At 41.2% G+C, this 14,332-nt stretch overlaps 1 protein-coding gene across 1 annotated transcript in view; it reads left to right on the forward strand.

The window, feature by feature from the left end:
• The first annotated feature begins 1,705 nt into the window (after positions 1-1,705).
• col27a1b (collagen, type XXVII, alpha 1b) overlaps positions 1,706-14,332 on the forward strand; it is a 56,362-nt gene continuing 43,735 nt past the window's right edge. Inside the window, exons 1-3 of the mRNA XM_030059700.1 lie at positions 1,706-1,724; positions 6,752-8,064; positions 10,972-11,025. Of these exons, the coding sequence (XP_029915560.1) occupies positions 1,706-1,724; positions 6,752-8,064; positions 10,972-11,025 (1,386 nt within the window). The remainder of the gene's footprint in view (positions 1,725-6,751; positions 8,065-10,971; positions 11,026-14,332) is intronic.

Here is a 14,332-nt window from a genome sequence, read left to right on the forward strand (position 1 = left end):
TAAAAAAAAAACTTTAAAGAAAACCTCATTCAGAATGCAGAAATGCATATTGGTATTAATATTAGTTGTTATGGGTGGGAAGATATGATATCAATATAGGCCTCAGAAAAGCCATATTGGCTTTCCTACATGATATAGCTTGGGCTTGTTCCCTGTTTTTGCAAATTCTGACAAAACCATATCCAGATTTGTATCCTTTCTTTGCAGTTCAGGAATTAAATATGCCTCAGCTGTCTGCCTTTTGTTTGCATTTTGTCAAACTTTTCTTTTTTTTTGTCCACAGGAGAGTTCTGATTCTTTGGTCTATACTCTGTTGCACCTGCTCTGTACGACTTGCACAAGCACAAGGTGAGTAATGTTAGAACAAGGACAGCTGTGGCTAGTTTTGTTTTTGGTGATGAGAGTAAATTGTTGAACCTGTTGCATCACACAAAAACACTCGACAAGCACTGTGGGAAAACAGCGAAACTGCAGATGGTTTACTGGAGATTACGGTGACATATCTGCAGGTGATTCCCAAAGACATTTAGACCCCAAGTTTGATAATGTGATGATTAGATGTGGTTGAAAACACAGTGCAACAGAGGAGGGATGAAGAAAGTTGAAATAAGCAAGTAAGCCACCCCACTGTGGGCCCCTTGTTGTGCACATGCTTATGTTTGTCGAAGTTATCCAGGGATTAACCATGACCGAGGTGATCAGCATTTACCCTTCCCCCTAGCTTGGTCAGCTGTAGCTCTGTCAGCATTTCTGTTTGATCTAAGTTGGCCAGAAAAACTTCAGTGCTTCAGTGTGCTTCCTCTTCCCTGGGAGAGATAGTCAGTCTTTGCTGGAGATGGGTTCTTCTTTGCCTCCTTTATCCCCCTCTGGAAGTGCGTGTTGTGTACCGAACACTTGAATTGGATTAGCTGGAAGCCCCGAACATCCCTCAGAATAAGGCTTCCTTCCTATGGCTTCATTTTCTGAGGAATTTGAGGATGGGGGATTTTAAGGAGGATGTTTGAACTAGAGCATCTGATTTTGCTCTCACTGCATCCCATGTCTGTAGCGTCCATTTTTCATATAGCGCTGGCATGATGTTTCGAAGTAAGGATTAGGTAACACTGTATGTGCAGTAGCTATAGTGCGAGCCTATGTTAACCTGTGTTAACCCATGGAAAGTGATTGCTACTGAACAGTAATACTGTGTAAGTGCTTAATGAAAATCTCCCTTATACATGATTTGCTTACAGGGATGTAAGAAGTACCTACACAGTATTATTGTGTCCTTACAACACGTTTCCACATGTTCTTTGGTACCATAAGACCACTGGAGAGCAAAACCAAGGGTTAGAATAATATTATACTTGCATTATACAGTAATTAGTGGTGACGGTGTGATGTAAAGACTGGAGTTGCATTATTCGGAACCTATTAAGTTTATTTTTACAGGGGGCAAGGCACATTAATCAGCATTTCTGTGTGCCAGCATTCAGTTTTCAGCTGCAGTCCCTACAGCACGATGTTAAAAACCATTAAAATTACATTAAAAAGTGCTATTTGAAAGTCTCATGAAGAAAGCAGACACTAATACAGATAGCAGCCATGCTGACAAAGCATAAAAATGCATTAGACGCACAAGCAACAACAACAACAAAATGAAGTCACTGACAAGACAGGTATTAGACGAGGAAGCGAAAGGCTGCCAGGCGCTGACACAGGCAAGATGAAGCTGACAAAGACAGGTTAGATATGAACTGACGTTAAACCACCTAAATATGGAACAAAATAACACAACCACGCAACAAGGTAAGACATAGAAATAATGTGACAGAAAAAAGACAAAAGATAAGATAAATAGTATTAGCTTTGGAATTGTGCTCACACGCCTGGTTGAGCCCAGTTTTTAATTTGGGGATAAAATTACCAGCAATAGAGCCTTGCGTGCACGCCAGTTGGCAAATTGTTGCAGAAATGACAGGCTGAAAGTGAGAAAACAGAAGACAAATGAGCTCCTCCTGAGTGGGATTATACATTCTCTTCCTCTCAGGGCAGACTTGGTGGATCTGCCGCATGTAGCTCTCTGTTTAATAAAAGCTCTTAGTGGTGGAGGGGCCCTGCCACAAAGTACCTTGAATATGAGACGTGCATCTGAGAGGTCGATAATATTTTCCCAGGAGATAACACTTAGAAAACATGTCACAGTGGCGGTAGATATTAGGTTGTCTATCTTGCACTTGGAGTGCTTGTTTGTACACAGATGAAATGGGCTTTATTGCTGCAGAGGGAGCTTGGGCCTGGCTAGTAAAGCAATACTTTAAGTGGAGAAGGAGCATTAGATCAAGATATAGCTTTACAGCCTCAGCAATTACTTATAATGTTATGTATTTGAATTTAGCGAGATTGAATTTCATTTTGTTCTGCTTTCACTGTTTTTTTAATGTTAGATTAGACTAAAATATATTCCCAAAGCATTTAAAGTCGGATTGTACTTTATCTCAAGATGCAGGGACACGGGAATCAGGATCAGATGCCTCTGTGTGAAGAAAATTAAAGGGGCAGTCCACCCCAAAATCCAAAAAAAAAAAAAAAAAATGCTCTTTTCCCTTTCATCCCTAGAACAGTCTATCCATTCAGACAGTGTCTGGTTTATTTGATAAGGTTTCCAGTCTGCTGCCCCCTGTCTTCTTTCACTCCAATACAGTGGTGCAGGATGGGTATTCTCTTGTCTCAAATATTTATATGAAAAAAAAAAAAAACTCCACAGCAACATCTCTTTTCCAAAAACAACGACAGAGATACCCAGCATAATCAGCCCTTGAGGGCAGAGAGTTTAGTTGGGAACTATTTCCTGCTGGAGAACACCAGCAGCAGTATCTATCCGCCTTGAATTTGCTCTCTTAGGGTTGAATACATTAAGTTTGCCAGTGTTTTTCAACTGGAAATAGTTCCCAGTGAAACACTTTGCCTCCGAGGGCTGTGGATTATGCCGAGGGCTTTGGATTATTTTACAAGAAGTAAGTAGGGAAATATCTTGTTTTATATTTTGAACCGTTATTTTAACTTTTTTAAATTTTTAAGTACAATGCAAAAGTATGTCCCAGAGCTAGTTGAGTAGATGAAACACTGCTGCAGTATGTGAACAGATTGCTCTTTTTTTTCATGAATATGCATTCTAGGGTCATCAGTGTAAATCTGGATGTCAGAGACTATGCAGACAGATGGCAAATAATTAATATACACACTAAACAGCAGAGGTCTCAGGATAGACCCCTGGAGAACACCCATAGTAATGTTAAGTGTTGCTCACTCAAACATAGTAGGTACAACTTTTAACATTAGTTTTCATACATGTTAATGTGTCAAGGGAGATGTTTTATTGAGCCAACTTGTGACTGATTTTAAGACCATTGGAAACTACAGCTGGCCAGTGGAAGCAGTAATGAGCTTGGTAATGAGGCCAACAAGTGACTCGTGTATTTCGAGAAATGGAGAGTGTTGGCAAAGAGCATTTTTGGACTAAGAGTTCTTCTCAAACCGCTCAGCACTGTATTCACATTTGGATAGGAGACAGGCTGTGTTTTAAACAGTTGTACTGACTTAAAGAACCAGGTTTGCTATTCAGCGCCACTGCTTTGACTCAATCAACATAATCAGAATTTAAAGACTTTGCAATTTCAGCTCCATCACTTAATAAATCATCCCCTTTGGTATGTTTTGGTGTGTAATTTGGTGTGCCACTGGGATATCACCACTGAATCTTTGCCTGTAAACTTTCTGAAACCCTTTCACATTCATCTGAAAAAAAAAAAAAAAAAAAAAAAAAAAAATCTTCACCAGTCACGTTAACACAAAGTAAACTTTTGTTTTTCAGACACTGCATACTCACGTGCCGGCGGGTGTGCGTTAAAACTGTGTCTTGCACACGTAGTTGGGCTCTGGATTAATTACCATCCTAAATTCATCTGCTACCCAGCTTGTAACCATAGCAACATTAAAAAGCACAGCTGTCTAAGCTTACTCGTCATCAACTGTGGCAAGCACAGCTGGGTTATCGACTCGATAAACTAACGACCGGGAAGGAACACACATGACTGACAATTATTTGACAATTTTGACCTAAAATCAAGCTTAATTTTAATACTTTGCAATAATTTAACAGTGAGCTCTTGCTTCATACCACTTTTATTTTATATTGTTGGCAAATGACCATGGTGTAAGCAGGATAATCGACATCATGCCTTAAAACTACTTTAATGCCCATCTATTTGTCCCTTACGTATTTCACAGTGTAACTAAGGGTGCATGTTTTTACAATCATTATCAGGCTTCATTTTCTTAGTGAAGCCATAATTGTGTTTAGAGACAAGACATATAACAGCTATCTGATAGCATGTCATTTCAAGACAGGAAGTCGTTCCAGCTGATCCTCTTAATTGCGTTGTCAAAATCATTTAAGGCATTCTTATCTAAACTGGCAAGGCTTCCCAGCAGAGGATATGTTAAACTGCTTCCAAGAGAGCTGTCTTCCTGTGAGAGTCAAATTATATTCAGGCAGATGGTTAAACATGTTGAAAGAGTTTGTCCCTTCCTGATTTATTGCTGATTAATTCATTCCTTGTTGCTCTTGAACTAGCTGCATTAGGTCAGGAGTAGTCATGATTTTGCTTGATCACCTTTTTGTCTGACTTTGTCTTCACGGTTGATGTGTACAAATAACTTTTTTTCCCCTCAAAGTTACATTTCTTGATCATCTTTCTTTATTGATAAGTCAAATTTAGCTGGAAATAGGTCTGTACAGGCCATTGAGGGCTGAAGACATTTGTTGAGACAGCATTTACACCGTTCACTCTCTGCTCAAGTGAGGACAAATTATTCAGCAGCCGACTACATTGTTCTTGTTTCGCTCAACCCTCGAATAACTGCCTAGTGACAAGTAAGGGAAGCACAAAATAGGTTGCAAGTGACAACAGGAATGAGGAATTGGTTTTCCTCATATTCCCCTTGCAGATCATTTTTTACCATACAGTATCATGGGAAATTCAGCTGATGAAGGAAGATTTTGTTCTTGTTTCAGCTTCGGTTTGATGTTTTTTCCATGTGTGGGTTTTTGAACTGAGCCGACCTCCCACTGCCTGCACACACTGAGCAGGGCTCCCCTCCTCCCTTAACATGACTAGTATCTACATTTCTGTCTATTGTGGAACTGCAATTCATCATCACGCAGTTTAGTTCAGCACTGGCCACATTTGTTTTGTATTAGCCCGGAAAAGCATGGATATTTGAGGTCCATATCTAAGCTTTGGACTTTTGACATTGTAGATACGGACAGGATTAAATTTTGCTGATTGCCCAGAGATGAGCAATTCCTGTCACAGAGATCATTTTCCTACCTTGGTTTACCAAACACAAAGCATTTGTTTGAAATCACTGATGACTTGCACCGGTGCCTGTGCAATATAGACACTATGATAACAGGAACATTTCCACTCATTTCTGCTGTTCTAACTCAAACCAGACTCAATCTTCTAAGTGTGCTGGATGTGCTTTGTAGAAATAAAGATTGTCTCTTGCCAAACTGGAATATAAATTTAATTGAACTCTTGAAATGCAGAAGTATGAATGCAATTAGCAACGATATAAACAGAGCACTGTAATCTGTGAACATAACCTTCATTCACTTCCCATGAGATAGCAATTAAAAGCTAGAGAAAACAACTGCAAATGTTTGCAATATGTCTTCATAAACTCAGGCCCCTGTCAGCTACCATCTTAATGATAATACAGCAGACACATCATTTTCAGACAAAATGAGGAGGGCTTTCAGTCTCTGCATTACATATTGCACCTCTTAAAACACTGTCACTGTCCTCTCCGAGGACTGATTCAGCCTCTGTTCCCTGAGATTGTCCTAATGAAGACTGATGTAACAATTACATAATTTGTGGCCTTCACCGAAATTGGATGGTGATGTGTGGTCCCGCTGGAAATTTTTAGCAATCTTTTTTCATTGCTTTTGCCACAAGACTATCATTAGTCTAACTTTAAACTCCTGAACTCCCTAGCTTAGCTGCAAAACATACTGAAATGTCACTTATAGGCTATTACTGCCCCTGTGTTTACTCAGTCTTAAGTGAAAAGATCAGATCAGTTCATTTTGTTTTTAGATGTTTTACTAAAGGCCTTCAGTGCATTTGACTGGAATGTCCTGCCTGAGGATGTTGGGAAAGTTAATGCCGTATCATCTTAGAAATATGTTTTTGAAAGGCACTTTTATAATCTTCCCTTTCATGTAATGTTTTTGTTTTGTTTTGTTTTTTTTTTTTTTAGTATGAATGTGTTTCCCATTTTTGTTCTTTTTATACATTTTTTTTTATATACATAGTCACATTTTCATCTCTATTCCTTTGTGTAAAGCCCTTTGTAACCCGTGGCTTTAGATGAGTGCTTTATAAATGTTATTATTATTGTTATTGCAGACTTCTGGAAAAACAAAATCTTTCTTATTAGTCATCCACACAAAGACAGGTACATGTTCCTGTCTGAAGTCAAAGACAAAGGTCAACACCAGCACATTTGTTGCCAACAAACATGCTGACACAACATTCATATGAGAGTAGAAACAGAGGTTATGATAATATGCAAAAATCTTACATGTTCAGTGCTGTCACTGTTCTCCACACACATAATGACTTAAATATCTCTGGCTGCTTAGAGTGTAAAAGGGTAAGAGTCAATGGACTTACTTTATCTCTCCTCTTTTTCTCTGAAGATGTGGATGTTCTGCAGCAGCTCGGGCTGTCTGGGAGAAGGGCAGGGGAATCTTCGGGTCCTCGATCGGTCCCTAACGGCATCATCCCCTTCAAGTCTGGAGTCATCCTCACCCAGAGGGCCCGTGTCCAGGTTCCTCTGCACACTGTCATTCCTGCTGCCTACAGCTCCACCAACCTTTCCCTGATCCTCAGCCTGTCTGCCCACCGCATCAACAGTGCCTTCCTTTTTTCAGTCCTGTCTAAGAAAAGGAAACTGCAGCTTGGAGTGCAGTTCATCCCGGGGAAGGTCCTGGTACATGTGGGGCAGAGGAGCTCTGCGAGTTTCGACTATGATGTCCACGATGGCCACTGGCATAATCTGGCCTTGGATATCCGAGGCCAGCAGGTGCTCTTTTATGCTTCTTGTGGAAAGAAAAGTGTACATGCAGATTTACATTCTAAAAAAGAGGAGGCACTCGATCCGGAGGGCTCTTTTCTGCTGGGCAAGATGAACCAGAACTCGGTGCCGTTTGAAGGTGCCATTTGTCAATTTGACATCTATCCCTCTGCCAAGGCAGCTCATAACTATTGTGATTATATTAAGAAACATTGCAGAGAGGCTGACACATATCGGCCCATTTTTCCGCCCCTGCTACCTCTGTTTCCCACAGACCCAAACATTACTGTCACCCACATCACCCCGCTGTCATTGACGGAACTATCCAAAAAGACCCATCGGCCTACTTTGGCCTTGACCGAGGAAAAGACCAGGACTACGTTTCTTGTTCCAACTGATCGCTCACTGGTGCTGAACAAAATGTATCAGGCTTCGATTACACCAAAACCCGGTACTATATCTGTCTCTCCACCTGTTCGTCCAGGGCTGGAACGCCCGTTTAAGTTTGCTACTCAAACTGTTACTGCATCTCTTAGGACCAGCGTGACACCAGCAAACCCGAAAGCTACATCGCATGGCGGCACCGTGAAGAACACAAAGCAAGGAGGAGATATTAGCACCCAGAAACCCTCTGGGGACAGCATGGCTTTACATGCTTCCACCAGGCCACCAAAGACAAAGCCAAATCTCCAGACCACAGCTGCTCCCACACAGGGGTCTTCTTCAAATACCTACCTTCTCCACAAGAGGCAACTGACCACAGTAGCTCCAAAGAAACCTGAGCCAAAAGTGACCAAGATGCAGGACGTGAAACCCACCTCGCTTATTCCAGTCACTCCAGCTGCAACAGATGGCTTCCAAACATTTGATGTGGAACCAACCCAATTCTCACTGCTGGCTGGACCACCTGGACTAAAGGGAGAACCAGGACCAGCGGTGAGTGTGTGCTCTAGAAAAATAAATAAATGAACTTCCCTCACCTGAAACTCTGTGTACACACACAGGCTTATCACAACTGTTAGGCACAGTGAGTGAATCTTTGTGCAGTATGTGTGCATAGTGTTTATGTTATGAAAGCATGCCCGATAAACGAAGGCATTTGATTTGTGATAGATGCGTGCCATCAACTCATGGCTGCCATATTTCTATGCTTTAGGCCATTTCGGTCTCTTTTAATCCCTCCTTGGCACGCAGTGATACACAAGTGTCACAGCTTGGTATTAAGATGCAGATTTGACCCACTTTGAATACCAGCACATGAGGCCCATCAGTGGGCTGCTGACACGGATTGCTCCATTGACTCCTGCCTATGTTGTCTTATGAGTTATGAAGACAGCAATCATCTCATCTCATCTCAAGATTTATGTGTATGTGATTAGAGGTATTGTTTGTGTTGATGATTGACATTTTTGAGTCCATCCTCCCCAATTTATTTCCTGTCTGGTATGAAAGACTTGCATCTGGTATTGAAGATTCTCTATCCCCCTCAAATTGGTACTTATTAAAGTGAGATTTCCTGTTTAGCAGCATGAGTAGAAATAGTCAGGCTCATAGCTGGCCTTTGCCAGTTGCTGTTTGTCTGAGTGAAGCGGCTTGCGGTGAGGTGTTAGATTCCTCTGAGAGGGAGTGTGACTATTGAAAGAATGGAGACCTTTAAAGTAGGGTCAAAGGTAAAAATGGATAAAGCACCTCCAAACAATCAACCATTTAGTACAGTATGAATACAGTGCTTTATCCTGTTAATGAGAGCTTTAGTGTGTCTTTTTTTTAAACACCACAGATTTTCTTGGAAGGAACGATGGCATCGCACGTGTTAATAATATGAAATGGAAAACTGTCATTCCTTAGATTCTCCTATAGGACATTTTGGCTTGACAGTTACATAAAGAAATGGATAAATTGGAATTTATGATATATTAAAATATTTAAGCAGCTTTCAAAACTATTCAAACTTTCAAAACTATTCAAAGTATTCAAACAGCCCAGAATATGCAGCTTGTGTCAGACCACTGGAACCCCATAGCATGGACATGGTGTGTTAAATGTTAAAGTGTCATGGTGTCCAGATGGTAGGTCTGAGGCTTTGCGTGTCTGGCACTGAACATGAAACCTAACTGTATTAGAGCACTGTGTACAGTAAACTCCTTTTTCTTGAATTTCTTGAATTCAAAAGCTGACCTTTCACAATTCAAGGTTTAAGGTTGAAAAGGGTAAATGTATTTCAGATTAAAATTCACTGAGTGATGTTCAGTGGGCATGCTGTTGTTGTAGTCCCTGACCAAAATGGTTGCCCATATTTTCCATTGATAAAAAAAAGAAAGTATTCATCTTTCATTATGTCATATTTGACTGAGATTTTTTAATTAAACCTGTTCTGCTTGGGCAGCGACAGAAAAAACAGCTCTGTGTGCCCCTGAAGCTGCTTGAGCTATTTTTTTTTTTAGGAGAGAGCGATAACTGATGCAAATCAACCCCTTGTGTAAGGTAAAGGGTGTCTTTATGAGGATGAACAAGTGTTATAGGGTTAGCCAAAGGTTAGTTTTGTCTGAGCCATTAATCACACAGGCCAGGGTTCGGTTTCCAATTTAGAATGCAAAATTGTTTTTAAGATAATGTTACATTTCTGTCATTTGTCTCACTCCACTCATACCCCTAGAAGAATATGATTGAGTATTGTTGTTTCTCCCCTGGGATTAGAGTCTTCTACAAACTATCGTAGGAGGCGTGAAGTTTGACTGCTCAAAATAGCCAGAATCTATTTTGAAAGTGAATGTGTGTAATATGGCTACAGCAACCTCCAAGATAGCCTGTCAGTAGTAACAGATTACACAAGCCTAAACCCTGCAGGAATGAGGACGCAGACTTTTGTAATGTTTGAGTTCTCCAAGATAGGTACTCAGTATGTACCTTGAATCCCCTCACTAGTATTGCTAAAGAGCTCCTTGATGAATCCCCATGTATTCAAAGTTCATGCAAGTCCCTTCAGGGTTCATGAACTCCTTATGAAAGGGTTCCTTAAAGAACCTCCTTTGATTTCCATCTGGTTGCAATTTGAAGAACCTTTAAAGGTTCCTTGAAGCCCTTTGACTTTTCAGAGTGCACGCCGGCTGAAAGAGTATACTTACAGCTCTCGGTCCTGTCATAGTCAGACAAAAGTGCTTTGTACATCCTACATTATTACAGTAATCCAATTTCTGTTTGACTGCCTCAAGCTGTTTTTAGGCCCATTTTCCTCTTCCTCTTTCTTTAAACTTGATGAGCCATGGGAAAATAAGAAACAATCCTAACATTTCAAGCAAACTGAAGTTCATCAGGCTGACCCCTCATTAGATTCGACCTTTCAGAGCTTTGCTAATCCATGTATGAAATTGTTTTAAAGCTAGCTGATGCCCATAATTAATGTGATTGGCTGTGGTTGGAACCACCGGCGGCCTCCCTGCCAGTACAATGAGTCAGACTTACAGTCCATGCACTGTAGTGGTTTTGAGCAGAAATAATATTGGTTTCAGAGGGACAGAGCTGCACTGGCCTTTAACAGGACACTCTCACTCCTGCCAGCATCTCACTGACTGAGTGTCTAACAAAGGAGCACGGCGTCTCTGTAGCTTTAACCCGAATCCTGAAGGATGAGATAGTGAAAAAGCACAAGAGTGGGATGCGTGATGAGATACGTAATTGGAAGGATTTGTAATTGATCCCTCAAAAACTTTCAGCTTGCTCGTACATCAAGACTGTTGTCCTTTGATGTGACACACATTAATAGGCAGCTGCTCTTATTACATCTCTGTGTATTTTTAGACTTCCTTTGCTCAGTCGCTGACATTTTCCATCTTTTCCCTGTAGGGCCTTCAAGGACCTCCAGGGAAGCCAGGGCTACCAGGGAAGAGGGGCCCCCGGGTGAGTCTCCGTTGTGTCCCGTTTAGTGTGCTCCACCAGTTTCACATATTTCTTCCGAGAGTTCCCATCCCAGTTTACTCTTTCGCTCCATTCCCACTTCCCCTTTTCCTTTCAGAATCTCTCATATTTGTTATTCACTAAGCTGTGCGATGCCTCTATCATGCCCGATCCAGATGCCCATTATATTGAGACAGCGCCATTAGCACTGGCTTGATATTTAAGACCTTTGAACATCATGGAGCATTATTCAACCAGAGTTTAGTTTGCTTTTGCTCTGAATTTGATCATGCTGTGCCTGTGCGCTGCCAAGGTCCATTTCTAAAGCTGGAGTGCAAACAACTGTAAGCTACAAATCTGCGTGTTGCCAGTGTGACATTAACTAAACACATACGGTAGTTATTAAATGGGCATGAAAAAAATTAGGCAGCTTAAAAGACTGTTATGTAAAATTTAGAAACGGCACAGGCAATTTCAGAAAAAGAACTTTCTACTGGATATATAAACACCGCCAGTACTTAAATTAGCCTTAGCTCCTATGTTAACATTGATGAATGCTTTCAGTGTGCCAGTCCTCCAAACTGAATCCTCTGGTGCCACGTTTCTCATTTTTGGGCTCAGTGACAGTCTGCAACTGTGAGATTCTGACACAGCCAAATAGAGCCGGTGCAGGTGTTATTTTAGGTTCATGTTTTCAGAGTAAACAGAAGAAAGAGAGAGAGAAAAAAAAAGCCAGAGTGATGATATGTCTCTGGGGACAGTTGTTTACTCTGACTTCTTTCTAAAACCTTTTGCTGATGGCTTTATATATAGCTGTTGCCCTTTGAACTGCATGGACCCTTTAACCCAACTCATATTGTAATGAGTGTATTGAGGGAGCTAATGAAGCACGTGTTAAACTTGGTATTAGACCAGAGTCCTAAGCTGGAATAAATCCACCGTTAAAAGAACTTAAGACAGCAAGAAAAGTAGTTAGATACCCGGTTGCTTGCTCTTTTGCAGGGATCCTGTGCAGAGCACTTGAGCTACTGAGGAGTGTGTGTATGAGCTACCTGCCTGCTGTAGCCCGTGTGAGACTGTGCCCTGTGGTCGGGCCTCAGAAGGGTGGGCTGTGGGAACCCAATCTCTTTAAACAAGAAAGAAAGAAGGCTTTGTCCCCGTCTTATTAAAGGCATTTAAGACCCTGTCTGGAGCTCAGCAGCTCCCTCCAGTCGTACAGCACCTCTATAGAGTTCATTCATCATCAAGCTCCTGAGACCCTATACCGCAGGTCGCTCTGACTCACAGCAAAAAGCTGAGGCTGCTGTTGAGCTTTTTGCTGATTGTTTGAGTGGACTATTGTAATTTTCCTTGACAGTTCAAACTTTGGCAGCAAAATGCCCTCAGATGGACTTGGCATAGCTTGTACAAACATTAGAAATTGAAGTGATATTACACTTTGGTAGAAGATTTTTTTGAACGCACATAATGTACCCATATTGTATGTGAGTTAAACTGCCCAAGGGATATGTAGTCAGGCTTCTTTATGCTTCCTTGTTATTTGTTTTGATATTTTTTCTCCACACATATTACCTCACATAAAATAATGTTTTCATGTAAACCCCTTTTACATATAAACTGCAATGCTGTGTAAACAACTTACTTTTGCAATTCATGGCGAGCATTGCAATTTTCAAGGAAATGGGGTTAAAACACACAATGGATGACAAGCAGTCATGGTTTATTTGAAAGCGGAAGATCTAAAATGTTTATTTGAAAGGAGTCTGAATGTCAGTGGGGATCCATGGTACTGCTGATGTTGCTGGTCGATTGATGTACTCACACTAGGAAATGTATCCTCTTTCACATTGAAATGTAGCTGTATGTGAGCTGCACTTGAATAGCGCAACGATATTCTGTGGCTTTTAGTTTGTAAATTCAGAAAGCAAATTGACTTCCCTGCAACCATAACTGCTGGGAGGCCTTTACCTCATTTCACCTTTCACCTTTCACCTCAGATGTGGAGAAAGTCACACTGAGATGTGAAGTGAAATCTAGCAACCTCTGCCTCTGCAGAAAATGAACAGTTGCAACCGATGTAGTTATGCTGGTATTCGTCCGTTAAAGCTCAGCGTTTTCACAGCGGTCAGAATGAGACAGCAGCATTTGGAGGTGCCCTGGCTGGCTGATGCCACCTCTCTGACAGAAAGGTGTCATGTCTGACCGAGCAGACAGTCTCACCGCTGCTACCACCAGCATCTCTTACACGTGAGAGCCTCCACGTTCCTCGGCCCAGCCATAAGCCCAGCAGAGCACTGGGGAATGGAGAGTTCACCCAGCCCTGAAGGGGAGGCTTGAGAGTGGATCAAAGAGGGCTTTGTGCAGAGAAACTGACCTGCCAGTGTGCAGTCACTATCTGAAGCAGGGCTTCCGCGGAATTGGAAACATTTGCATAATTGCTAAAGGAATGGTTGACACTGTATCATGGAATGAAATAAGGAGTCAAGCCAAGTGAGCTGTGGTAGCACCATTGATTGACCCAAGCAGATGCAGAAAGCTTGCTTTGCTACAAAACTGAATTTATTTATGCTGTAAAACTTTCCTTTGCTGTAGACATGAAATCCATGTCTCAGCCAAAGTAATGAGCAGTTTCAGAGGCTTCATTAGGTTTCTCTGTCTCACTGTGGTTCCACAGCTGGTTCCACAGACACTTTCCTCTTTGATTTATACTAACAGCAATCATAGAGAGTGAGTTTATCCAGTTACACTTAGGTGTGAAGAGGTCATAAATTAGATAACTGCAACTTTCAATATGCTGAATTGCCCTTGAGTAAGACACTGGGCCTGCAAATATATGGTAAATTTGTAGATCTGTAAACATTTTTATGTGTAAAACCGTTGTGTTTATCCATTAATTACCCAATTTCTTGCCAATCAGTAAGGTTCACCTTATCTTAAAGTAATAATCCATGGCATTTTCTTGTAAATAAATGTTCAATTTGCCACTATTGCTGATTGACATAGCACAAGAGTAATTCGGCATGCACCAAGTTTATGAAAGCTTTCATGCTGGCTATTCTAAACACCTGATAACATAAGAAAAACCTTCTCACACACAGGAGGTGATATGTTGCACATTCCTGGCAGCAGCAGTAATGCTTGTTTTGTTTATAATAAATGAAGGAACAGACTGAGAAATGAGGGCTACCTGCAGAAACTCTAACTTCTTCCAAAGGAAATAAAGGGAGGAGAAAAAACTACTTAACACACTTTATATTAAATAAGTGAGATATAAGTGATCAGGCTCTGGCCATGGTGTCCTCTTGGTGTG

The sequence above is a fragment of the Myripristis murdjan genome, chromosome 9, assembly GCF_902150065.1.
Source record: "Myripristis murdjan chromosome 9, fMyrMur1.1, whole genome shotgun sequence".
Lineage (NCBI taxonomy): Eukaryota > Metazoa > Chordata > Actinopteri > Holocentriformes > Holocentridae > Myripristis > Myripristis murdjan.